The 26130-nt window shown below is 44.7% G+C and overlaps 1 protein-coding gene across 1 annotated transcript in view; it reads left to right on the top strand.

Annotated features, from left to right (window-relative positions):
- The window catches only part of DLGAP1 (DLG associated protein 1), a 793827-nt gene that overhangs the window by 759609 nt on the left and 8088 nt on the right, over nucleotides 1-26130 (top strand). The window contains exons 11-12 of the mRNA XM_045781889.2: nucleotides 5174-5595; nucleotides 23557-23648. Coding sequence (XP_045637845.1) covers nucleotides 5174-5595; nucleotides 23557-23648 — 514 coding nt within the window. The remainder of the gene's footprint in view (nucleotides 1-5173; nucleotides 5596-23556; nucleotides 23649-26130) is intronic.

Here is a 26130-nt window from a genome sequence, read left to right as displayed (position 1 = left end):
TTTTTTACAGATAATTTAGTTTGCAAAAGAAAAATGATCCTCCGATTTACAAGCCTATGGCCTCCATTTGACCCCAAAATAAGACAATAAAAACGAATTATGGGTGAGACCTCTCAGGCTTTTGTTAGTTACCTGGGGTCAACAGTCAAGGAGTGACCTAATGCTCTGGTTGCTGGGGTGCAGTCAAGTCAGTTTGAGGGTGTTTTGTTGAGACTCTTAACCAAGGTTCCTATAGTGATAGCTAGAATACTAGCACCTGCCCAGGGGGCCTGAAGGAGGCCAGTCACGCACAGGGCCCTCTCTGAAGAGATCCAATGAGATACAACAATAACAAGCCCACTGTCATCAATGTCTGTTCTTTCCTTTCTTTAATTGGGAGGTGCATTACAATTACTTAAAACAGAGTCTTTACGTAGAAAACTTATTCTATTTTCCTTTGCTTAAAGAGACCTTCGGGTAAAAGAACGATGAAAGTGGTGGCTTTTAAATAATAAGTGGATGCTTGTTTGGAGGTCATTTTACAATCTGTCGCGAGGACAGTGCTGACCATATAGGAAGGGGGAGCAGGACAGCCCCTTCCCCCTGCATTTGTGGCCAGGATTGCATCCCACCTAGGTTCCTCCATTCACTATTCTAACTGCAAAGCTGATCTGACAAGAATGAGAGAATCTCTTTTTTAGAAAGTTTTAATTCTGGATCTCAATCTCCCCTCACCCCCACACCTTGCTTTTGATCTATCTTTTATATAATGAGACCTCTTGGGTTTTGGATCAGTTAAAGGGTGCCATTTCACAAAACACCCAGATGGTTGCACTTTTGAAGAGTAGCATTTTCAGATCCCACATCTATTCAGCCTTGACAGCAGGCTTAGTGAAGAATGTCTAAGCCTCCTACAAAGAAAGAACGAACAGCACAGAACTAGTGTTTCTCCCTTTGAAACCAGAGTTAGCCCTGAAAAGCAACCATTATGTGAGTAAGAGGGATGAAGAAGATAACCAGGGGCCAGAGGTTCTGTAACAGAATGACTGAGTTCATCTCCTCAAGATAAGTTTATGCCTTGGGTCTCACACAGCTGAACGCCCTGCAAGGCCGAAGCATGGACGTTCTAAAGATATAGATTGTATTTCGGGTTTTCTCCTCATGACTTAACTTTGTTTAAATGAAGCCCCATCAGACAGGAGGAAGGAGAAGGGCCTCTGTGACTTATCATGTATGTGTTGATTTGTAACCTGCGTACAGAAAAGTTGTGGCAGGGTGGGTGAGGGTGGCAGAAAATCCTCTAATTACACATATAAACTTGTTTCACAGAAGGGGCACACGGGGAGCCCAGCTGGCTCAGTTGGTAAAGCATGCAACCCTTGATCTCAAGGCCATGAGTTCAAGCCCCACGTTGGGCAAGGAGCCTACATAAAATAAAAATTAAAAAAAAAAAAAAGGAGGGGCACAAAGCAACAGCAGAGGTGAAAGCTACCAAGTGACTTTCCTCTTGCTGTTCAGAACAGACAGGGTATTGTGTCCCATACTGGTTGATCCAGTCTTTGGTTTCATGGTTTTCTGCTCCTTAGGCCAGAATATTGGCCAGTCCTTTTCAGAAGTTGTAATTATTACACATTGTGCCTCCAGGGCATGAAGTACCGAAGAAGCAGCTAGAAGAAGCAGCTTCAAGACGGGGGATTAAGGTTTGGAAATGGCAAGCCACTGCGTTCAGCTTAGAGGTTTATACCATCTACCAGCAACTGATCTATTCTTTTTGAAAATACAGAAATTAATCCAATGACTCCTTTTGTGTTCCTATCAAAGTTTTAAAACAGCAATAACAACTTGATTGTACTCTTCACTCAGAGGGAACTTTGCACTTGAAAGACATAAAATGTTTTGTAGAGCAGAACATTCTTTGAAAGCTCTGGGTGGAAGAAAGCACTTGCTTAAGGAACTTAATTGAGAGAAACAGCGCAGCCTGGACAGGGTTGCCTGAGTTCAAAGGCACCGCTTTTAATCCCAAACCTTTTTAATTTTACTTAACTTTTATTTCTTTCTGGGTGACTAAACTGCAAACTTCTATTAATCTACTGCCAAGTCATTTTTCTTAAGAAGGTGGATACTTTACAAGATTCATAGCCAGGAGCCCTCTGTCAGGAATGCTGGTGGTACAGTTTTGTGTAGGTAAAAACAGAGGCCCAGGAGAGGTCACTCTGTTTTGTATGTGGAACAGACTCTCTCTGGCAAGTTTGCTGAGATGGAGAACAATAAGGCACTCCTTTAAGTCTGGAAAATGTAATGCCCCTGGCGATACAGGATCGTGGAGGGTGAAGCCTAATGTTTTCATAGCTGAGATTTTGTGTTAGTAGAACAGCCAGACTGACAACTGTTGCAGGAAGAGTCATCCATTCACACATGTGTGTCTGGAAAGAAAGAAGAAAGTTGAGCTTCAGGAGATGACATTTAACATGGCGGGGGGTGGGGGGGGTGTGAATAAGAAGAATGCAGGAATGGCCCACTGCAGCCAAGCAGTAAGTGGCTATTGGAAGAATCATGTTAGCAAAATTGTTCTTCCTTTTGCTCTAGTACAAGACATCTGTAACATGACTTTCAGACTTTCAGACTATGTGATTCTTTTTTTTTTTTTCATATGGTCCATTCTAGAGTTAAAGAACTTATAAAATGACCAGGTAAAATACCCTCCACAGAAGTAATTTCTTGAAAACAGCAAACGATGAGATGAGCCAGCTTTTTCTGGCTGGTCTATCCTCATAAAAGAAGTGGTCGGAATCATACTTTATTTGATTATTTTGATCATTCTAACAACTAGTACAGATCGACAGTGCAGCCACCTTTTTTCTTGACATTTATTTTCTAGGGGAAAAAAAAGATTTATTGTGATGACTGTACTCTCATCTTTTTGTAACTTCTAGTCTTTCTACATTCTTACAAATAACTACTCACCTGTATTTTTCTGGTCACTTTTTCTTTTTCATGGACCAAAGTATTAGTATTAATTGGCTTTAATAAGTGTTCCGGGAGAATTAAGAAAAAAGACATAATCTGGTTTATTAAATGTTGTATTGACATTGTTTAGTGCAACGTCCTGGAAGACTGGCACTACTGAATACGAAACATCAATTGAAAATCAGTTGGCAAATCAACCAACTTAACATGGCATGATCATGAGCCAGTACAGAAAATGTACCATCTCATACCCATTAGGATGGCTATTATCAAAAAGTCAAAAAATAAGTGCTGGCGAGGATGTGGAAAAATTGGAACACTTGTGCATTGCAGATGGGAATGTAAAATGGTATAGCCAGTATGGAAAACAGTATGGTAGATCCTCAAAAAGTTAAAAATAGAATTACCATATGATACAGTAATTTCTCTTCAGCATTTATACCCAAAAGAATGGAAGACAGGGTCTCAACGAGATATTTGTACAGCCATGTCCAAAGAAGCATTATTGGAAATAGCCAATAAAAGGTGGAAACAAGCCAGGTGTGCATCTACACACGAATGGTTAAACAAAGTGTGGTATACAGATAAAATGTAGTGTTATTCAACCTTAAAAAGGAAGGAAATTCTGACACATGCTACAAGAAGCTTACAGACATTATACTAGGTGAAATAAGCCAATCATAAAAGGACAAACACTGTATGATGCCACTTCTATGAGAGACTAGAGAAGTCAAATTCCACAGAGACGGAAAGTAGAGTGATGGTTGCCACAGGCTGGGAGAAAGGGGACACTGGGGAACTGTTGAATGGGTACAGAATTTCCATTGAGAAAGATGAGAAAGTTCTGAACATGGATGGTGGTAGTGGTTGCACAACACTGTGAGTGTACTTAATGCCAGTGAATCGTACACTTAAAAATATGGTTAAAATAGGGGCGCCTGGGTGGCTCAGTCGTTAAGCATGTGCCTTCGGCTCAGGGCGTGATCCCGGCGTTATGGGATCGAGCCCCGCATCAGGCTCCTCCACTGGGAGCCTGCTTCTTCCTTTCCTACTCCCCCTGCTTGTGCTCCCTCTCTCTCTCTGGCTGTCTCTCTCTCTGTCAAATAAATAAAAATTTAAAAAAAAATATATGGTTAAAATAGTACATTTTATGTCATGCGTATTTTTTCACAAGGAAAAATAAATAAAATATTAGATCAGGAAGTTAGTTACCTTTTTTAAAAAGTACAGAGTAGGGTAACAGGCACATGACACCTCCTTCAGTGGACTTACATTCTCCATCATTGTTGCCTGCCTGCTGTAGGAGCCAATGAAGTTTTTTGTGTGAGTTTTAAATTACTTCGGGCCCACACCTTTCCCTTGCCCCTTGTCTGAGAAAGAATTCACTGCTCCTCTGTTCTCCCCCCCCCCCACCTTCCATATACCCTCACCTTCATTATAGAGGTCAACCAGAGATGTATACAGCCATCTGGATGAGAAACACCAATTATGTGAATATCCTTATAAAATGCTCAGATTGAATCTGTGAACAAGTTGTCTTTTATCATCTTGGTACAAGGACTGTGGGAAGGGAAATTAAAGGTGCAGAGGAGAATGGTACCAGAGAACTCTAGAACTGTGAACTGTTTTGCCCCAGAGGCTTTGTGCCAAATGATAACAATGACCTATTCGATTAAGAAACAGGTGAATCCTTACCAGGGCAAGGAGTTTTAATTTTAAGAGGAACTTCATGACATTTTAGTTTGCTTTCGGAAAGTCTTACCTCGTAAGAGCTGTCCCTGGAAAAAAAAACATAATTATGCAGGATTCACAAGAGGCTTGGGCCAGGTTGGGTTGGTTTTGTTTCCCTGATTTCTAAGCAAATTATGCAGACTAAGATAGAACTGAATTGTTTCCTTACCCCTCAGCAACCTGACTACCAGAATTCAAGCGACCCCAGACTTGAGGAGGAAGTTGGACATGGGACATTATACTGGCTTCCATAGCTGTACACATTGTTCTGCTTCTAAAATTTCTCTAGATATGCTTTAAAATGATATTGAACAAAGATGAGAGATCTGTGTTCTGTATATCAGAGCTATTGTAAACTGATTTGTTTGCATCAAGGGCCTACCTGCCCAGACTGAGAGGATGAGGCCTCCTATGGTTACACTCACCAGGAAAAATAGAAATGCTTTTGCTTCGAGAACTAGCCTTGAACTAACTCTCCTTTCTCTATTCCTCCAAGCTTCCGCAGGTTCACTCGATCCAACAGTGTGACGACAGCAGTACAGGCCGACCTGGACTTCCACGATAATCTGGAAAACTCTCTGGAGTCTATAGAGGACAATTCGTGCCCCGGCCCAATGGCCAGACAATTCTCCCGGGACGCCAGCACCTCCACGGTCAGCATTCAGGGCTCAGGAAACCACTACCATGCCTGTGCTGCCGACGACGACTTTGATGCGGATTTTGACCCTTCGATTCTGCCTCCCCCGGATCCCTGGATTGACTCGATCACTGAAGATCCCCTGGAGGCCGTCCAAAGGTCAGTGTGCCACCGGGATGGCCACTGGTTTCTGAAGCTTCTCCAGGCAGAGCGGGACCGCATGGAAGGGTGGTGCCAGCAGATGGAAAGAGAAGAGCGGGAAAACAACCTGCCGGAAGACAGTAAGTAATGGCCGCCTTGCACGCCTGCGCACTCGGCGCTTCCGGGCTGGGCTGACGCAGCGTCTGTAGACGTCGTGGTTCATTCCCTGCCGGGTTCGCTTGTCTGGCTGCGGTTCCACACCCCCGGCCGCGATGTGTGCGACAGCGGGGCGGTTCCGGCTGAGAGTCCAGCTGTCCCCCGCGCTGCCCGGTGAAAAGAAAACCACGGGGCCGAGCGTTAGCTAGCTCTACTGGGTACCTGCTAGCTCTAGCCCGGTGCCTGCTAGCTGTAGGTCCTTTTTTTTTCGGAAAAGGACCAAGATCAACGTGGGGGTGGCCTCACGTTTCTACACCGGCTCCTCTTTCTCGGGTGGTTTCTGAAAGGGTGTTGATTATCAGGGAATTAAATGCCCAATGCACCGGTCCAGGTTTAGAACAAGGCCAATAATGCATAGGTCAGTAGAGACGATGCTTATTAACATTCATAAACCTGTTCAGCATGCACTTTCTCTCAACGGGTTTCAGGGAGGCAAACCTTCAGCCACTAAATGAACAAACACAAGTTTCAACTTAACAGGGTTAAAATAAGTGATAAAATACAATGAATAAAGAAAATAAATAACGGAAGCCTTGCACACCATTATTTTCAAACTTTGCTTTTTAACACAACAATAATTCCTATTAACAATTGACAACAATAGGTAGCTGGCTGGCTGGCTGACTGGCTCTGTTGGTAGAGGGTGGGGGACTCTTGATCTCAGGGCTGTGAGTTCAAGCCCCACGTTGGGCATAGAGCTTACTTAAAAAAAAAAAAAGTAAATAATTGACAACAAAATGACCAGGTTACCTCAGTTCTGAGGCATGTTTTCCACATTTTCAACAATTCTGAAATTGAGCTATTGTTTATAATCAGTGTGTATTTTAATGCTGTATGTTTGTTTTCCTCTGAAAAACTATTATTAAATGAATGGTGGATCTTCCAACTGATGATTTTTTTTTTATTAAAGATTTTTATTTATTTATTTATTTGACAGAGATAGAGACAGCCAGTGAGAGGGAACACAAGCAGGGGGAGTGGGAGAGGAAGAAGCAGGCTCATAGCGGAGGAGCCTGATGTGGGGCTTGATCCCATAACGCCGGGATCACGCCCTGAGCCGAAGGCAGACGTCCAACCGCTGTGCCACCCAGGCACCCTGATGATATTTTTTAATCAAAAAAATTTAGGCATTTAGGGGTAGGCATTTAAGCTTGTCTTCATTTTTGCATGGGAACCACCTGGAAGAGTATTGTCATGATGTGGCTTTGGGGGCCTTTTTTTTTTTTTAATCATTTAACTTTTTCTCATAAAAAAATTTAAAACATGTGCAAAAGTATAGGGTTTAGTACAATGAACCCCCATGTACCCATTGCCCATCACAACTGGCCAGTCTCCTTTTCTTATCTTACCCCACTTGTCATTTTTGTCAGATTAGCTTAAAGCCCAAGGCATCATGGCACTTTATTATGTATCCGCCGATAAGGATTTTTTTTACATAATCATCATATGTTATCATCCCTAATAAAAATATCAACATTTTCATAATAATTAGACCCTGAGCCTACGTTAAATCGTGTTAAATAGACTTACTAAATAACCCAAACTAATTATGTCAGGGGGCAGTGAGTTTTTCATAAAGGAAGTATTTTTTATAAAAACTGAGTCTGGTAAATAACAATTAGCAGGTTATGAGATTTCCTTGCTGTGTCAGCTCTTCTGTACATTCATTCCTCCTGCCTGAACCCTATCCACCAGCTGACTCGCTTATGTGTTGTCTTTATTAACAGGTCAGAAAATCCATAAGTAGGTTTCTATAACGTTCCTTTTGTCCTTTCATGTTATAAATGCAAACAACTTAGCAGTGGAAAAGTAAATCTCCTTGACACTTGCCCCTAACAGTTGGTGCCACTGCAAGTTCACCTGAGTGTTAATTCACAAGCAGAATTCGCTTTTTGCCCTGGTGACAGGTGAAGGAGGCACCACCCAGCAGCAATGCATGGGGTAGTTTTCAGTAAGAAGTCTTAGCAGTTACATCTTCTTATTCTCCTTTCCCCTTGTGGGTATACCCAAAGCTGATTAGATTTTCCCAGGAAAAATGCTCATGTTTAAGGAGCAATGGCCTCTGGTGCACTGCTCAACAGAACAAGCTAATTTTTAGATTTCAAACTCATTAATTCGGGACTCATTCTAGTTTCCTGGTTGACTTCCAATAGGACCCAGGAAAGCTGCTCATCTGTTTTCTTTTAATCTGTTTTTTTTCCCCCATCTAAGACTATATCCACTTCTCTCAACCCAGCTTTATACTGATGCATGAGGATAGTCACTGTATAAAGATTTAGGAAAATCTTCTGTGATGCTAAAGGAGCTATGAAAACAAGTTAATGTGTTTTGACACAAATACATGTATTTGAAAGGTGAAAATTTTGTCAGAAAACCAGGTTCTCATCTTGTGTTTGAGATGGAAGAGAAGTATTTTTGTATTTTGAAGTGTACACTGTTGGAAAAGTTGTAAGGTAATGAACATGAAGGAGCAACCCATTCATTCACTGCTACAGAATTTTACTTCACATGTTACTTAAAATATTGATTTATGAATAGAACTTAACAAATCGGGGCGCCTGGGTGGCACAGCGGTTAAGCGTCTGCCTTCGGCTCAGGGCATGATTCCGGTGTTATGGGATCGAGCCCCACATCAGGCTCTTCCGCTATGAGCCTGCTTCTTCCTCTCCCACTCCCCCTGCTTGTGTTCCCTCTCGCTGGCTATCTCTATCTCTGTCAAATAAATAAATAAAATCTTTAAAAAAAAAAAAGAACTTAACAAATCTATCCCATATGAAGGTATTCTGCTAGAACAAGATTTGTTCTAAAGAATAATAATTGCTGGGGCACCTGGGTGGCTCAGTCCTTAAGCGTCTGCCTTCGGCTCAGGTCATGATCCCAGAGTCCTGGGATTGAGCCCCGCATTGGGCTCGCTGCTCTGCTGGGAAGCCTGCTTCTTCCTCTCCCACTCCCCCTGCTTGTGTTCCCTCTCTCGTTGGCTGTCTCTCTGTCAAATAAATAAATAAAATCTTAAAAAAAAAAAAAGAATAATAATCGCTGTCTCTGTACATGAAGTTCCCACCCTAAGCTATACACCTGAAGGACATTTTCTTCAGAGTAGTGACAAATTTTCTCAGATCTACCACTTTATTTTACAAGGTTGCTGCCTTCGGGGGGAAGGTGCAACGGTCATGGTTGCAGAGCAGGCCAAGATAACTAGGGGTGGGAGTACTTTTTGGTACTTTGCTTTGAAAGTACTGAACTGAGTAAATCAGTCTTAGATGGCAAATATGCAATGAAACCTGCTTCATTGGGGCATTGGTCTTCCTTTGTAGTTTGAGACGCATTTTAATATCGGAACCCTCTTTTTTTTTTTTTTTAAGATTTTATTTATTTACTTGAGAAAGAGAGCAAGCTGGGGAGAGGCAGAAGCAAACTCCCTGCTGAGCAGGGAAGCCCAATCCGGGGCTCGATCCCAGAAGCCTGGGATCATGACCTGAGCCAAAGGCAGACGCTTAACCAACTGAGCCACCCAGGCGCCCCAGAACCCTCTTTTCTAATTAAAAATAATTACACACAACACCAATAAATATAACACAAAGAACAGTGAAGCTGTCTTGGTGATGGTCTGCGTTCTGTCTGCTCAGCTTCTACTGCCCCTTGGACCAAGGTCCCTAACAACCCCCCACCCACCTCAAAAAGATCCTAGGGTTTTAGAATACAGTTTAAAAGCCAATGGTCTGTAGTGAAAAGTCCAAATTATTAATTTTTCCAAATATAATTTTGTAGCTATAGATCAAACAGCTAAGACAGAGTTTAGATGTAAATGCCCTTTATGCATGCTTTTTTAAATGTACAAAACTGATTCAAATTAGTAACATTTATTCATTTAAGCCCATCTAACCTAGAAAATATGACTCTTCCTTCAAGTCTCAGCTTGGGCCTCACCTTCTGGAAGTCTGCAGAATGCCTCCCCTCAGGGTGAATTGGGTGTGTCTCCTGGTGATTCCATAATAGCCTGTACATTTGTCTATCAGCTATTTCCAACATGATTTTATAGTAGTCTATGTATCTGTCTCCTCCACTGAGAAATGAGAGCTCTGAGGACAAAAATTATTCTTATCTCATTCATCTTTATATCCACTGCCCCTCTGATGGTTCCTGGTACATAGTAGGGGATCAGTGAATATATATTTGAGTTCTGGAAATATTTTGGAAATTCTATTTTACAAAAGTATTTTATCTTGCAAAACGTTTCCTCCTCCATAGCTACAGAATATTCAATGAGTAACTAGCAGTTGTTGTTGCTGAAAGTGGGAAGGGGGCTTCCCTGGTGAGGTGATGAGCTCTTCTGATCAAAGCAAGGATCTGACAGAGAGAGATGAGCACCTGCCACAGAAATGGTAGAAAGGACTTCTGTGTTGGTCAGCCGAATAATCTAGATGAACTCTCTATGTCCCGTCCAGCTCTTGGGACACGATTCCATTCAACAAGCACTTGAAAGCTTTATCCTTCATCCCCGAGAGCTTCAATCTACCAGCATTCCAGAATTCTAAATAGCACAGTGGTAACTTCCCAGGCCAAACTTCCCAGGTCAAAGAGTTGCCAATTTCAAATGAGGCAAACCCAAATCAGAGCCATAGCCACCCTCCATGGGAAGACGGGAGAACAGAAGCACATGAGAAAATATTCATCTTGTCCTTACAATACCCCCGGCAGTGGGCTGGAGACTTTGACAGGTGTTTTATTTGCCCTCAGAACAGCTCTCTGGCAGTATCTTGTTCAAGGTCACAGGAACACAGAAGTGTCTGATGGAACAGATACAACATGAAGAACAGTTGACAAGATAATAATACTCTGTGTGTTGCTTGGTGCTGTCCTCTAAAGCTCTCCATACATATCTGTCCCTGGCTCCTTGGCAACCACAATTCTGTTCTGATAACTAGGCCTGGAGCTGTAGAGGGCCTTTGTTTTACTCATTCTCTAATTTAGCTTTTATCTTTTTTTTTATTAAAAAAAAAAAAGAGGAAGAGAAGCCAATCCTGTCTGGTAGGCACAGCCAATGTCTGAGTAACCAACTTAAAAAAAAATTGTGTACACCCAGAAAAATAGCTTTGACAAATGAGTCGAGCCCGGATACATCTGTCTCTTGGCCAAACCACCTTATGTGTTTTTGGGTCCCACACAAGGAGGTATATTCAAGGTATATGAAGAAGGTGACTCCTTGACAGATCCCTCCCAGGAGACGTGGTCTTCAAAATCATCATGGAAGGCGAAGTAGTTTAGAGTGAAAGAAAGGAAGATTTTTTAAAAAGATTTTATTTATTCATTTAAGAGAGAGAGAGGGGGCGCCTGGGTGGCACAGCGGTTAAGCGTCCGCCTTCGACTCAGGGCGTGATCCCGGCGTTCTGGGATCGAGCCCCACATCGGGCTCCTCTGCTGGGAGCCTGCTTCTTCCCTCTCCCACTCCCCCTGCTTGTGTTCCCTTTCTTGCTGGCTGTCTCTATCTCTGTCAAATAAATAAATAAAAATCTTTTAATAAAAGAGAGAGAGAGAGAGAACGAGCGGGGTGGGGGGGTGAGAGGCAGAAGGAGAGGGATAAGCAGACTCCCCGCCGAGCAGGGAGCCCAATGCAGGACTCAATCCCAGGACTCTGGGATCATGACCAGAGCTGAAGGCTGAGGCCAACTGAGCCACCCAGGCACCCCGAGAAAGGAAGGTTCTGACTGTACATGCTTAATTTATTTGGGGGGGCACCAGAATTATCCCAATTCTTAAATATTCAAAAATGTTTGGTGAATGCACTTAATGTCTCTGAACTGTACACTTCAACCTGGTTGAAATGGTAGATCTGATGTATATTTTACCAGACACGAAAAATTCTGCCCCCCTCCAAAAAAAGTCAGCCACAGCTGAAAGTAGTGGAACAAACACTCTATCATCATGTTCATAGTTATTCATCACGCTTATAAGAATGTAAGGTATTTCGTTCACTATCTTCCTGACTTTGAAATACACTGTGTTGGTGGGGGATAAAAAAGACGTTAGGAACAGAATCTATTTGCTCAGTGGGAGTGTCAGGCCCAGATTCAGGGTGTGGGGCACTGGCAGTCATCTTTCTTGATGAGAGCATTTAAATAGAAAGGAAGGGAGCCATCCGATTTTAAATAATTATTCAGTTATCAATTATTTTATGATGCCATTACCCTGACTCTGACAGCTGCTTCCTAGGGACATTGTTTTTGGCATTCCGGGACTGGAAAACACTTTCCTGGTTTACCTGAAGCTGTTAAACGTTCGCGACAAGGGGCAGAATGAGAAGGGGCATTTGTGGTCGCCTGGTAACATCCTATGATCTTTGCAAAGTGTAACTGTACATTCCTTGGGTGTGTGGAGCTATTATGTGCCCTGATAAAATAAAAGCAGGGCAAGGGCTTCAGTTCTTGTTTTAAATGTTCATCCCCTACAGTCGACAGTAGGGTTTTGGCTCGGTAACAAATAATGAAAATCTGCAGTGAGTGAGGTTTCCTCCAAGCCCTGGCAGCTGACAGAATGCTTGTTCCCCCAGCACTTGAAGTAAAATGATACAAGCTTTCCTCAGACAATGAAGCCTTGTGTGAAACAGCTGTCTCTGGGAGATGGCTCAGTGCTATTTGACAGTGGCTTGTATGTTACATAGATACGTCTGGTATTATCTGACCGGCAATGAAACGGCCAGATGGAACCAGATGCTCCTAACTAGGAATGCAGTCTAGCAATGCGGGTGAAAAACAGGGGCTCAGGTTTCAGTGGCCCTAGGACGAAATACTGGTCGATTGTGCTCGGAAATCTATCTTTGCCTCCTGAATTGTGGACAACGTATATGTGGAATTTTCAGGCTTTATCTGAAATGAACTGATAAACCTAGGGCGTGTGCAGGAGGCAAACTAATTCCACTTTAATTTTGCCTGGTAGTGGCATCCAAGCTAGTGAAACTTGGCCTTGGGTCCCCCAGAAGGCTTGTGAGCCTTGGCAGCGAATGTGGGGCTGGTAATGAAACCTCAAATGGGGTTTGCCCGGTTTCAGGTTGAGTTACGGAAGCTGTGCACAGTCATCGTTGAGACCGTCTATCGGTGAGATCAGCAGGCTGACTCTGCCCAGTGCTGCCTGCGGCGTGTCCCTGCAGACTGTGGGTGGCAAGCAAAGGAGCTCTTTCTCTGATTTCGGCAATTCATCCGCCTCAAGCCTTGCGTATTTCTAAGCAGGGCGAGGTGGGTGCATCCTAGTTCCTTTCTGTTTTATTCTCATCTTACTTTTGAAGTGACCTTCAAGAATTCCCTCCCTGCCCCAGCCCCCACGCACACACACACACACACACACACACACACACACACACACACACACTGCATAGTCTCTCTTTAAAGGTCTGGCTAACCTGGAATTAGTGACCACAGAGGAAGTGGCAGTAATGAAAAGGAAATCATGTATACTGTGCCTTATGTTTAACCTTCTGGAACCTCGGTTTGCTTTGCTCTGCACGGCGCAGGGCACAAAGAGGAAGGTTTTGATGCCAGAAGGACATCACAGAGCATCCTTCCGTGGGCATGTTTCACTGGGAGTGGTCTCAAGGCTGAGGAGGGTGTGGAGGCACAGAGAGGTGGAGAATGTGTCAAGGCGAAGGCCAGGTCAGCAATGGATCTCTTGTTGTCTAGGCCAGTGGTGTTCCATTATTCCAGACTGCCTCTGCACCGCAGAGAGACAGAGACAGCAGAGAGGGAGTGGGGCAAGACTGGCGTCAAGATCTCCGGTGGTTTTCTCCAACAGTAACTGTTTATGTGGAATATAATCGCAGTGGACTTCAGACACAGTATTTAGTTCTTTTCTTCTGGATTACCAAGGGAAGTGTTAAGTAATTCTCATTTCATTCAGCTTTCAAAGGCTCAAGGACTGTATTTTTCTGTGTATGATGTTATTATTTCATAGCTCATATAAAATGAGATATGGATTGAAGCATAACCATCTTTTATGAGTAAGACTCCTCGAGTATGGACTGGGAGAAAAAATTCAATTAGTTGAGCTTTTGAAAACTTGCTCTTTACAAGCAAAGCAATATTTCCTCCCATGTTTTAACCCTGCGGAAGCTTTCAGCCTACGGGATAATTTCTTTCTTTTTTTTTTTTTTTAAAATTTATTTGACAGAGAGACAGCCAGTGAGAGAGGGAACTCAAACAGGGGGAGTGGGAGAGGAAGAAGCAGGCTCCCAGCGGAGGAGCCGGATGTGGGACTCGATCCTGGAAAGCCGGGATCACGCCCTGAGCCGAAGGCAGACGCTTAACGACTGCGCTACCCAGGCGCCCCTATGGGATAATTTCTACTTGCGAATTCTATTCTCTATTCATTAGCTACTGAGTTTTGGCTCAAAAAAAGAAAAAAGAAAGAAAGAAAACGCACTCTTGTAAAATGCAGAGCAGCCACTGGCAGCCAGGAGCGAAACACATCCATGTTTTCTATGCAGACCCTTTGTCGACAGTAGGTTTGTATCACAAATGTGTTTGAGGAGCAGCTGGGCAGTTGGTTGGAGCAATTCTTTCCCATGAGGGCACCCTTGTAAATAAGAATGTCTCTACATGAAGAATCCCAACTTGAGGGGCGCCTGGATGGCTCAGTCGGTTAAGCATCTGCCTTCGGCTCAGGTCATGATGTCAGGGTCCTGGGATCGAGCCCCGCATCCGGGCTCCCTGCTCAGTGGGGAGCCGGCTTCTCCCTCTCCTTCTGCTGCTCCCCCTGCTCGAGCTCTCTCGCTCATGCCCTCTCTCTCTCAAAGAAGTAAATAAAATCTTTAAAAAAAAAAAAAAAACAAAGAATCCCAACTTGAAATCACACAGATTTGGTGTGACAAATCCACATAAATTTAAAGTAAGTGTGTGGATCCACTTTTTAAAAATTCATTTTCCCTCTCCTTTTTTTTCCTTTTCCCTCTTCACCCTTATAGTCTACAACGGGGATGGGGGGGAGCCTGGTGAGTAAAAAGAAGTCAGCCTAAATCAGCCCCAATAGAATTATAAACAGAAACCCAAAAGGAATCATAGCCCAGCTAAGACTATATTAGCTATTAATTAGTCAGGACTGTAACTTAAACAGTGACGCTAGACATGGTAAAACCTTCAAGAATCAGATGCATAAGGCCTGGAATGTTGTAGCTAATTTATTTTTCTGGTTAACATAAACTTTGTAGATGAGTCCATTAGTTTCAAAACTTATTCCTTCAACAAGATACCAGGAATTACATGGGCACAGTGTGTGCCATTGAAGAGCTTGAGGTCTGGTTAAAAAGTCAGACATATAAATAGATCATGCTGGAAAGAATGTGGAAAGGGCAGAGAGAGCTCTATGCTTGGGGAATTGGAGGAGCAATGGAGGGGGAGAGGGGAAAGGAGATAGGGCTTTCTGGAGGAGGTGCACCTGAGCATGGGGGGAGAGGGGGTGGGCTAGTGGAGGCATCAAGGCAGGAGGCACCCCCAGCCTGGTGTTTAGCCTGAGCAAAGGCACTGAGAAGAGAGACAGCTTTTAGATTTGGGCAACTGGGGAGCCAGAGCACTGAGAGAGGGGGCAGAGCTAAGGGGGGCCTTGCCTGCAAGGCATTGTAGAGAGTTCCCCGCTTACCCCATGGATGATAGAAAGCCATGGAAAAGTCTTAATCATGGGAATTAATATGAGATAAAAAAAAATCCTCTAGTTCCCCTACTAAAACCAAACCTCCAGCATTGACAAGGGAGGGAAAACAGTCTCACTGTGGATGGGGTGATGAAGACTTGTCACCTTACTAGTAATCAACTCGGGAATCCTCAGGGAAATATGGATTTGGGGAGACAAGAGGTGTCTGGTGGCTGCTCAGCTATGCAACACTGAGGCGTGAGGGGTTGATATACACTGGAGTTTACAAATTTGGGAAACATAAACAAATTTCCGGAATAGCTGAAACAGAGAGTGATGAGCTCATTCAAGGGGAAGATGGGAAGTGGGCTCAGGACTGAATTTTGTGTTCAGCATTTATGAGGTGAAGGGAGAGAGCCCTAAGGAAAAAGGAATGCAGGGTCAGAGCCAGAGACTGTGTGTGGGGGCCTTGGTGCCAAATGCAGAGCTATCTGGCAGGAGAAGGAGGGTGAGGAGAGGCCAGGCAGCAGAGGGTGGGGAGACAAAGGGTGGCTGAGGAAATTGAGGAGCAGAGGCCTTCCATCCTTTCGAGAGCATTCGCGGGAAGGTATGACTCCACCAGGCCTGCCATAACAAAGTTCCACACGCCGCTGACCTGAACAACAGAAATGGTGTTTTCAGTTTTGGAGGCTGGAAGTCTGAAACCAAGGTGCTGGTTTCTTCTGAGGGAACTGGTCTTTCCTCTCTGTGTCTGTGTTCTTTTCTTTTTTTTTTTTTTTAAGAGTTTATTTGTTTATTTGACAGCAAGACAGCCAGCAAGAGAGGGAACACAAGCAGGGGGAGTGGGAGAGGAAGAAGCAGGCTCCCAGCGGAGCAGGGAGCCCGATGCGGGGCTCCATCCCAGGACCCTGGGATCAGGCCCTGAGCCAAAGGTAGACACTTAACGACTGAGCACCCCTGGGTCTGTGTTCTGATCTCTTCTTATAAGGACACCAGTTACATTGCATTAGGACCCCCCAATGACCTCTTTTAATCTAATTACCGAATCTAAGGCCATATCTCCAAATACAGTCATATTCTAAAGTATAGGGGGTTAGGACTTCAACATTTGAACTTTGGAAGGACGTAATGCAGCCCAGGACAAGGAAGAAGAAGAATTTTGTATTAGCTGGAGGGGACCATGAGATGGGGGAGGATTCCCACCCTCCCTCAGAATGGGAGAGATGGGCGGAAGCTACAGGCATCCCCGGTAGTGTTATGGTATAAAGAGGCGGAGATTGCAGAGACAGGGACAGACTTATGGAGCACATTCTCAGAACAGCTAGAAGGGAATCAGGCCAAGGACACAGGTAGATGGGAAGAGTGAATGTAGAAAAGTCTTTAGTGTGGGGGCAGTTAGCAGTCGTGGAGAGGTGACATTAGGAATGCATGTAAGTAATTCTCTCCTGGCACCCGGCATCTCTGCTGTTGTCCAAGTAACCAGAAGAGTCTGCTGCTTGCCCACCATGGAGAACCTCCACACTCTTTAGAGGTTTAGGGGGCTAGAGAAGTAGTAGGAGAGGCAGAACATTGAGAATATTCCTGCCTGATTCTGCTTTCTTCATCTCATAGGAGGCAAGGTTATTGCTGAAGATGAGGAAGCAGGGTTGAGTTGCAAGTGAGTAAGAGTCAGAGAGGGAGGGTCAGAGAGGGCGGTAACAAAGATCACCTCAAAGGACTAATGAAGAGCAATGAAAAATCAGCTGCGTTTGAAGATTATGGGTTCAGAGTGGCACTGAACCACACGACTAAACACTGGAACACAAGGTGGGCATCTAGCTCTCCAGGCTACCAGGATTTACCCAGCATGCTCTGCACCTGAACATGGACCTTGTTTTGCAGGATAGCTGCTTCTCATGAGGAGGGTTCTGGCCCTTCATTTTGCAGTGAGCTTCCTTGTTGCACAAGGCCCCGGCTGGGTAGTATAAGCGGTGAGCACTGGTTAGAGTTCTGTCTCCTCTGTGTATCTCCATCGCCCAGCAACCAGCTGGCCACCGTCGTAGCTCTGATAGGTGGGGGAACTATGCCAGGAAATCTGGGCCCCTGAATAATTGTGGTGGACGTCTTAGACACACAGACCAAAGAAATTATTGACACTTGCCTAAGCCTGCCTGAGTGAAAGCCACCAAAAAAAAGAGGACATTCAATCAGTCCACACTACTGGAGAGAGGGGCCGGAGTATGAAGATCAGCCGGAGAAGTAACTCCCTGTTTTGGCCGAAGCTACCTTTTAATTTCCCAGCTAAATGCCCAAGCACTAAAGAATGTCAATAGAATAGAGGAGTTACAACTGCTGCTACATTCTAACAATTTTTGTATATTATTTCATTAAATAATCAGCAATCCTATGAAGATAGTATTATGATTATTTGACAGATAAATGAAACACGGTCTGAGAGTACCATAAACTCCCCAAGATCAGCCCCTGGTAAGTGGCATTCCTGACTTGCACACCTATGCTCTTTCCAGTAGACTACTCCGAGAGGGAAAGTTGGACTGGAAAAGGAGTACACTAGGTGAATTATAGCGCAGGTGGCAGGACTCGGGGAGCGTCCCGCCCAGCACATCCGCGGGACATGAAGGGGGAAGGCTCACCACGGGTAGGACAGCCAGCCGCACACCTTGTCCTGGTCTTTAGCATCCCGGTTTTGGGGACATGCCGTTGAGGGCATAAGAAATATGTCTATTCTTCTCTGTTCAGACACCTAATGTGGGGGGTCTGATGATTGTGGAGTTGGGCCTAGTAGAAAAGAATCAGAAGCAGTCAGGGGCGCCTGGGTGGCACAGCGGTTAAGCATCTGCCTTTGGCTCAGGGCGTGATCCCGGCGTTATGGGATCGAGCCCCACATCAGGCTCTTCAGCTATGAGCCTGCTTCTTCCTCTCCCGCTCCCCCTGCTTGTGTTCCCTCTCTCGCTGGCTGTCTCTATCTGTTGAATAAATAAATAAAATATTAAAAAAAAAAAAAGAATCAGAAACAGTCAGAAAATCCACTGCTTCTGCCTTTTCAGTTCCAGGGACTTGATTCTTCTAGGAATATTAAAGGATGGATATGTTAATTACACTTAAGGACTTCTTTTTTCAAACAAAAGTTCTCTCGTGTTTATTCTTGAGACAACCTACCAAGGCAGAAACATAGAAACAAAGAGCAAAATAATTTCCCCCTTAACATACATCCAGCTGTCCAGATAGTGGTGATGCTGGTGACCTTGGAGCAGCTTAAATCCACGTGCTGTCTCACGTGTGAGTCCTGATAGACCCAGCTGGATTCTTCTCCAGCATCTGCTGTTGGAGTTGTACCTGATTTTATGACCAGTTTTCATCAAAATCCGCGGGGGGGACACTTCTTGGCCAGGAAGTGCCTGATTCTGAGTCTTGTGAGCAGGGAAGACATGGTGAGAAGCAGTCAACTGCACCCCCCAGGATGGCGGAGAAAGGGAGCGAGAGCTATGCTTGCGGATATGAGATACTGATTTGGATGCAGCAGAAAGTCAGGTCTAGCCCCAAAGGGAACAATCTGTGTTTTTTGCTGCTATCACAGCCTACTTGCAGCTTTGCCGTGGACCCACTTGCAGGATTAAAAGAAATGGCCATTCCCTTCACCCCTGTGCCTTTTATACCACCTGCTTGTTTCCCAAATATAAGTCATCACCCACGGGGGTCAGTGGGAGGGAGGAGGAGTGTTCTTCTCTCAGTGTCTGGGGTTTTATCTGCATGTGACCAGATTTAAAATCAGAGTTTCCCTAAGAGACCCATCTCACACCCCAAAATAGTCTTTCTCTGCTTCTATTATGATGTATAATCTTCAAAAGCAAAACCCAGACTTAAACCTTACACCCACTAGCATCTCTTTGAAGGGATCCCTGGTTCCTACGTTCTTTTCACTCCTGAAATTTCTGTTTCAACAATTACTTCTTGTACATATGCTTTGCTCTCCCATCTGAATGTGGGACAGGGAGGGGGTTTGTTGAACTTCCCCCATTCTTATATCAGCTTGCTGCAGCTGCCTCCCTTCTGTCCAGTGGCACTGGCTAAAAAATGTTGATCGAGGAAAGAAATCACCCTCAGATGGCTTCATGTAAGTAGGTTCAGACCCAGTTTTCAATACGTGTTGAGAGAAAAGAGCACTGCTGGACGGAGAGGGAGAAGACGGGGCCCCAGGCGCTCTAGGGCCCCAGCAAAGGCACTTTTTAGTTAGAGCCCAGATTTTCTCAAATGGAATGATGATATCTACCCTGCCTCGCAGGGTTCTGACGGGATCTGATTAGATGTGCACATGAAATACAAGGCAATAATATGAATAGACAGATCTTCGCAAAAACCAAACAGTGATGACTTTCCAAAAGATCTTGGCTTTATGTGGTGAACTAACCCAGGCCTGTGCTCTCTATTATAATCCCCCATAACTATCTACTGCAGGACGAGAAGTTTCTAGAATTATAAGTGGGGGAGTTAGTATGGCAGTGCCTACCTCTGAAATGGGAGGAATTTAGCTCACTGGTGTTTTGGGTTGTTATTTTGTACTGCCACTGAGGAACAGACTAACAGCTGGGGAGGAAAGGATAGGGAGAAAGGAATCTTAAAAATGAACTATCAGGGGTTTTATAAGATACCTAGGGAGACCAGCTTTACCTACATAAAATGAGTGGTGCAGCAGAACGACGCTTATAATATGATTAAATATTACACGAATAGATGGTATTAAGTTGGTTAAATGGCATGCCTGAGGAAATACAGCAGAGAGACATCATTCCAGAAGATGCAGTGAATGAGGGGAGATGGATGGTACAAACTGCTGACTATATTTGAGTTGAACAATCTGGAAAATATACATGGACCAGAATGTGAAGGAAAGCAGCTAAATGTAATCCAGGAGCACATCCTCTCTAGCTTTTCTCTTCCTCATGGCCTACATAACAAGTACGAAATTTACCTTCAGGAGAAGAGAGTGATCTCACACACCAAGCGTATGTCTAACGGAAAAAGAGAACCAACTCCGTTAGACCCTTTTTCTTTTCTTTTCTTTTCTTTTCTTTTCTTTTCTTTTAAGACTTCATTTTCTTATTTGAGAGAGGGAGAGCAAGAGAGAGCACAAGTGGAGTAGAGAGGGAGAGGGAAAAGCAGACTCCTCACCGAGCAGGGAGCCCAACGTGGGGCTCAATCCCAGGACCCTGACTGAGATCATGACCTGGGCTGAAAGCAGACCCTTAACCAACTGACCCACCCAGGCGCCCCCATTAGAGCTTTTTTCTTAAAAATTAAAGGGAGTTTTTAGGGGGTGACTGGGTGGCTCAGTTGATTAAGCATCCGACTCTTGATCTCACGACCCTGAGACCATAACTCGAGTCCAACGTTGGGGTCCGCACTCAGTGGGGAGTCTGCTTGAGATTCTCTCCCTCTTCTCTCTCTGCCCCTCCCCCCACACACAGTCTCTCTCTGTCTCTCTCTCTCTCTCAAATAAATAAATAAATCTTTAAAAAAAAACTAAAGTGAGTTTTTAGTTCTCTAGAAACAAAAGTGTGGAGGGCAAAGAAGTGGGAACTCTTGTCTGCTTGCCCCTAGCCCTCCTGTTTCACTGAAGGCCCACATCAGCATCTCCCTTCCCTGGGCCCAGGAAAGATTATCACTCAGACACTGGAAATGCACACAACCCCAGAGCCAGTAGGGAATTTCCACTCAAGGAATGTGAGGCAAAAACCTGGAAAACAGAGGGGCCACAACTCCACCCCAGTTATTTTTGCTCTAAATCTATAGCTCTCACCAGACCATGCTGAATGAAGACAGTTATCCCTTGTTTTACGGTCCAGAAGACATCCGTCCCGTTAACCCCCACCTACATGGCTGGGTGCTGGAGCGGTGCTTTCTTCTCATTCGAGCACCACTGTCTCACTCAGCTACTCTTACTACGGTAGTCTGTCATACAGCTCAGGTATTGGTGTAATCGAGAACCATTAGCTCAAAGGTTTGAGGAATATCAGAATAGCTTGAGTTTCTGTGAGTTCCCAGGAGTTATGCAAATTTCGCAGCCAGCAAATTGGAGACCCCTCAGTCCTAGTTCTAAGCTCCCAGGATTCACTCTGAGATTTGCTGGTCTCACCAACATAACTCAGAGATGTTTCCGGGGACCTTAGAGTTCCTAAAGCCACACGATCACTTAGGAAATGCTTTCTCAGAACTGTCTCAGATCTGGGACGGGTCATCCGAACCACATACCTGTCCCAGGCAACTGACGATGTCTGGTTACCTTTGAATAATCCAGACTTTGGTTTTTTTCTCTTCTCTTCTTGGCTGAGCAAGTGTGGGGCCCACAGGTGGGACACCCAGAGAGGCAGAATAGTGCCCGGGCCCTAGGTAATAGCAAACATTTATTGGTCATTCGCTGTATATCAGACAGTGCCCTAAGCATTTCTCATGTATTACTGCTTTCAACCTTCACAACAACCCTACAATGGGTACCATTAGCCCCACTTTACAGATGAGAGAACAGAGATTACGTGACCTGTCCAGGGCAGGGGCCGGGAAGCGTCGTAGCCGGAACCCTCAGCCAGCTCAGGCCCTGAACCTTGAGCTACGATGATGCCCTGTGTCTCCACATGCGCTTTTCCTTCTGCTTCAGGGGTGTGAGAAAGGGAGAAGGGCCTCACACCACAGATCACCGGTTAAGGCGGTTAAAAGATAACCATCCAAAGATGTTAAAAGCAGCCTGGAAGAAAGTAAACCCTTAGGCCTGAGGAATTGCTGTCCTATGGTGGTCAGGGCAACCCCTAGCTATCACTGAGGAGGCAATTCCTGCGGGGGGGGGGGGGGGCTGTTCGCTTTGACAGGTGCCAGAGAGCGCATGAACGCCCCGACTTCCACGTGGGGGGTGCCGAAATGTTTGAGTCATGCCGAGGTATAATGTGCATCCTAAACCATTATCTAGCCTGGCAGTATTTTATGTTTTGTTTTTTGGGGTTTTTTTTTTTTTTGGTTTTGTTTTTGTTTTGTTTGGGGGGGATTTTTTTAGCCTGGCAGTTTTAAACAGAGCAGAAAATTACTAGAAAACCCTGCTCCAAGATGAAGTTTCCTTTTCTTTTGTTTCCTTCTCAGACTCTGTGGGGACTGAGGTCGAGAAAGGGAGACCTCATTCCGCCCTGGGTCTCAGGCTCTGTCAGTTCACAGCCGAACAACAAGGGCACGAACAGCGCTTCGATCCTTTAGGACACGTCCCCGCGCGGATTTCCACGCGGGGCAAGTGCCCTGCGGGGGAGCCTCCGTGTCTGGTGTTCTGTGCGGGGCCGGCGGAAGGGGCGAGCAGGCGCCTTCTCCCCTTCCTTCCCGACAGGGAGGGCGTGTTGAGAACTGCCCGGTGGCCGCGCTCCAGCCGCGCAGCTGCGCCCCGCTCCCCAGCGGGCGGAGGCAGGGCCTTGGGACAATGCAGACCTCGGGACAGCTCTGTGCGCAGCCGTTGCGCCCGTCTCAGCACGCCCGTCAGTTGAAAGGTTCTCGCCTTAGTCTGCACGGAAGACAAGAAGTAGCTTGCAACGGAGATTTTCAGCACAGTGCATAGGGAATTAAACGTATATTAACAATAAAGTTGGTCTGTGGAGTGGAAAAGCTGGAACGGTGCTGGCGTTCCCTAGGCAACAGGCTGAAAATGTTCATTCCTTAGAAAATCTTTCAACTGACCGTGGCGCTTTCCTGACGGTCCCGGTGGCTGGGCTCCGGAAAAATACTGAAGGCTATGGATAGGATATGGTGAGTGCCAAGAGATCCCCCCCACCCCAAGTCAGGATTGCTTTTCTGGCGTTTGGATTTGGGTTAGAAAAGCGAGCTAGCAGACCATGATGGCTGACACAAATAAATCCATAACTCTACTGATAAACACCTGAAATTCATCCCTGCCGTAAAAGAGGGGGGGACCCTATTTGCCTCTTGTAACCTCTAGTGCTGTGATGGAAAACTCCGCTATTCCTAAGAAATATGGGGGATGAGCTGTGGTTTTTTTCCAAGTTGATTTTATACTTCACTTTACCCTAGGAGCTTTCTGTTCCATAGACTAGCAGAGTAACAAGGCAGCTGGGCAGGTGTGTGTGTGTGTGTGTGTGTGTGTGTGTGTGTGTGTGTGTGTGTGTTCACGTGCTGTATGTGTGCTGTTTTCCCTAAATATTGCAGCATAACTTCCTCTTTGCTTTACCAGACTAAATCTCAACCGTGAGGCATAACGTGTAAACTTCTTGTATGTTTGCTCTTTTCAGTTCTAGGGAAAATCCGAACCGCAGTTGGCAGTGCCCAACTTCTCATGGCCCAGAAATTCTACCAGTTCAGAGAACTGTGTGAAGAAAACCTGGTAGGTAACATTCCCCATCACTACCACTTCCTAGTCAGGAGGAGAACGTGTTGTCAAGACTGGCGCAACTAAAGTGAAACTGATTTTGAACCAAATGAAGGCCCATTGGACTCTCTTACCTGGAATAGAATTTTCTGATGAATCTTATTTCCTGCTTTTCTTAAAATTGGAAATATTTATTTTATACCTAAATAATCTTGGGAGAAAAATCCAATCAAGTTGAAACTCCATTTCCTGTTTTGTTTTGTTTTTTCGTAACGGAAATTTTTCCGTTTTCCTGGCTTTCACATGGCAGCCCCGATTTCATTATTCTTACCGAAATATGGAACAGCCTGATATTTCAAAAATAGTATTACAGAGAACCATTCTGGATAATGATTGTCCTTCTGAAATAGCCGTTGGTGCCTATTTCATCATCAGGGCTCTCGGTTTTCATTCAAGGCCAGAGGTGGACGGCAGGCCAAAGTGTAGATTTGATCTCCTTGAGACAGATGAATCATTCATCCTTCTCGGACATACCAAAACCAAATAAAGCAAAACGAAGGACAAAAACACCACTAACATCAACAACATTTTTTAAATCGGCTGCAAAATACAAGGGCAAGAGCTTCCTCACATACATACGCCTTAAAAAAACAAAAACAAAAACAAAAAACGCCTACTGTGTCTGCAAGTGTCCTTCTACAAGAATAGCTTTTATTGGGCAACTGTTGGTCAAGCTTGCTTAAAATAAAGAACATGAAAAGCAACATGTTTATCTTGTGGAAAGTAAAAACATGATTATTTGCAATCTAGTCGACTATGATTTTAGAACTTTAACCACATCTTCTTGTTAACAAGGACAAATATAGACTGAATGGGATTTATCGAGACAGGGTTCAATCAAGAGAAAATTGAAAGCATGCAAAAATTGGTGTTCTCTGTCCTTCTTCACCAGTCTTCTCTTTCTGAAACCTCCCTTTGGGGTGATCCTTTCCCTCCTCCTCATACCCACCTCCTACACCTGTAGTTTGTTTTCCCCTCCCTCAGCAAATTTACCTGGCCCTTCTTCCACCTTCTCAGAAATTCTATTCTGCATAGAGATAATATAGATTAGTAAATGTGTTGGTAAGTGAATTCAACAAATATTTTATTGGGCTTCACTATGTGCCACGAACAGAATTCCTGCTAATTTGTAAACTTGCTAATCTGTATGGATCTTAGTTAACATGATTCTTTGGTCCTTAAATGTATAAAAGTTCAGATAAAGCTCTATTTCTCAAATTGGCTAAAGGATGGAGGGAAGCCAATATGTACACACTCTAGGGCAAACACAGCACACTTTTTAACAGAATTATAGAATAAGCAGGTATATTATGAGGTAGAACGCAAACACTGCAGATTTTGAAGATGAAATCGCAAACAAGACGTTTTGAAAACTTTGCAGATTTCTAGGAAAGGTTAACTTTGATAAAGCCGGCTTTTGACGTTTCCCAGTCCCTGACGGGCTCGCTTGCCTTAGCCAGTAGAGGAACTTAGTTGGAAATGTAGGCAGCGCTTAGAGGTAGGAAGTGGAACTGCACTTCCGGCAAAGGGCCACTGATGGCTGCTTCAAGTCCCGCCCCGGAAGGGAAGATGGAGAGCACACCAGGTGCCGGGTGCCATGCTGAGGGCTTTTAGTTACATGAACTGGTTAAATCCTCAGAGCGACCCTATGGGTCAGATAGCGACATTATTTTGATGACAGCTTTACAGTTGAGGAAAATGGAGGTGGAAAAGCTAAATAACTTGGCCAGGAATAAAAAATAATAGATAAATAAATAATTTGGCCAGGGTGACAGGGTAGGAGGCAGAGACAAGATGCAAATCCCAGTCTGTTTGACCTCTTTCTCTGTTTGACCTCCCCTCAACCCCCAAGATTCCTAAGATTTGAGTTCTAGTCCTCACCCTCCTAGAAGGACATGGGCTGATCAGTCAGCTTCACCTCTGCAGCAAGAAGCATGGTGGCCGTGTGGTGGCATTGCTTAGTTCTATAAAGCTGCACAAAAGTGCAGCCAAGATTGGCCCAACCGGACTCCTTCCTTGAGTTCTTATGCTGAGGAGGAAAACATTTACAAATACTTGCATATTATCCCGGACTAGACTGTCAGGCATAGAATAAATGGATGAGCATTACTTTTCCCAACAAAACTAAACTAAAGAACCCAGCTCCCTTCAACCTTCCACACCCTCCACCACCTCTGACCTACAAGTCTGGTTCAGGCTAAGGCAAGAGCTGCAACTCCTTGTGCTTGGAATGTCACGTGACCCACAGATTCTCTTTCTCTCTGCTTCCTCATCTGTCCCCTTGACGATGCAGGGCCAAAGAGATTCTTGGTGAGGAGGGAAAAAATTGCCCATCATACAGAATTAAATAAACTGCCGGCCTACCTAACGCTTAATGCATTGCTGACTGAAACAATTTTGCCAGTGACCTAAAACACTTTAGTAAACTCCAAAATAT

The sequence above is a fragment of the Ursus americanus genome, chromosome 19 (genome assembly GCF_024610735.1).
Source record: "Ursus americanus isolate L20-20 chromosome 19, mUrsAme1.1.p, whole genome shotgun sequence".
NCBI lineage: Eukaryota > Metazoa > Chordata > Mammalia > Carnivora > Ursidae > Ursus > Ursus americanus.
The sequence above is the reverse complement of the archived record's forward strand: the minus strand, read 5'-3'. Positions and strand labels throughout refer to the sequence as shown.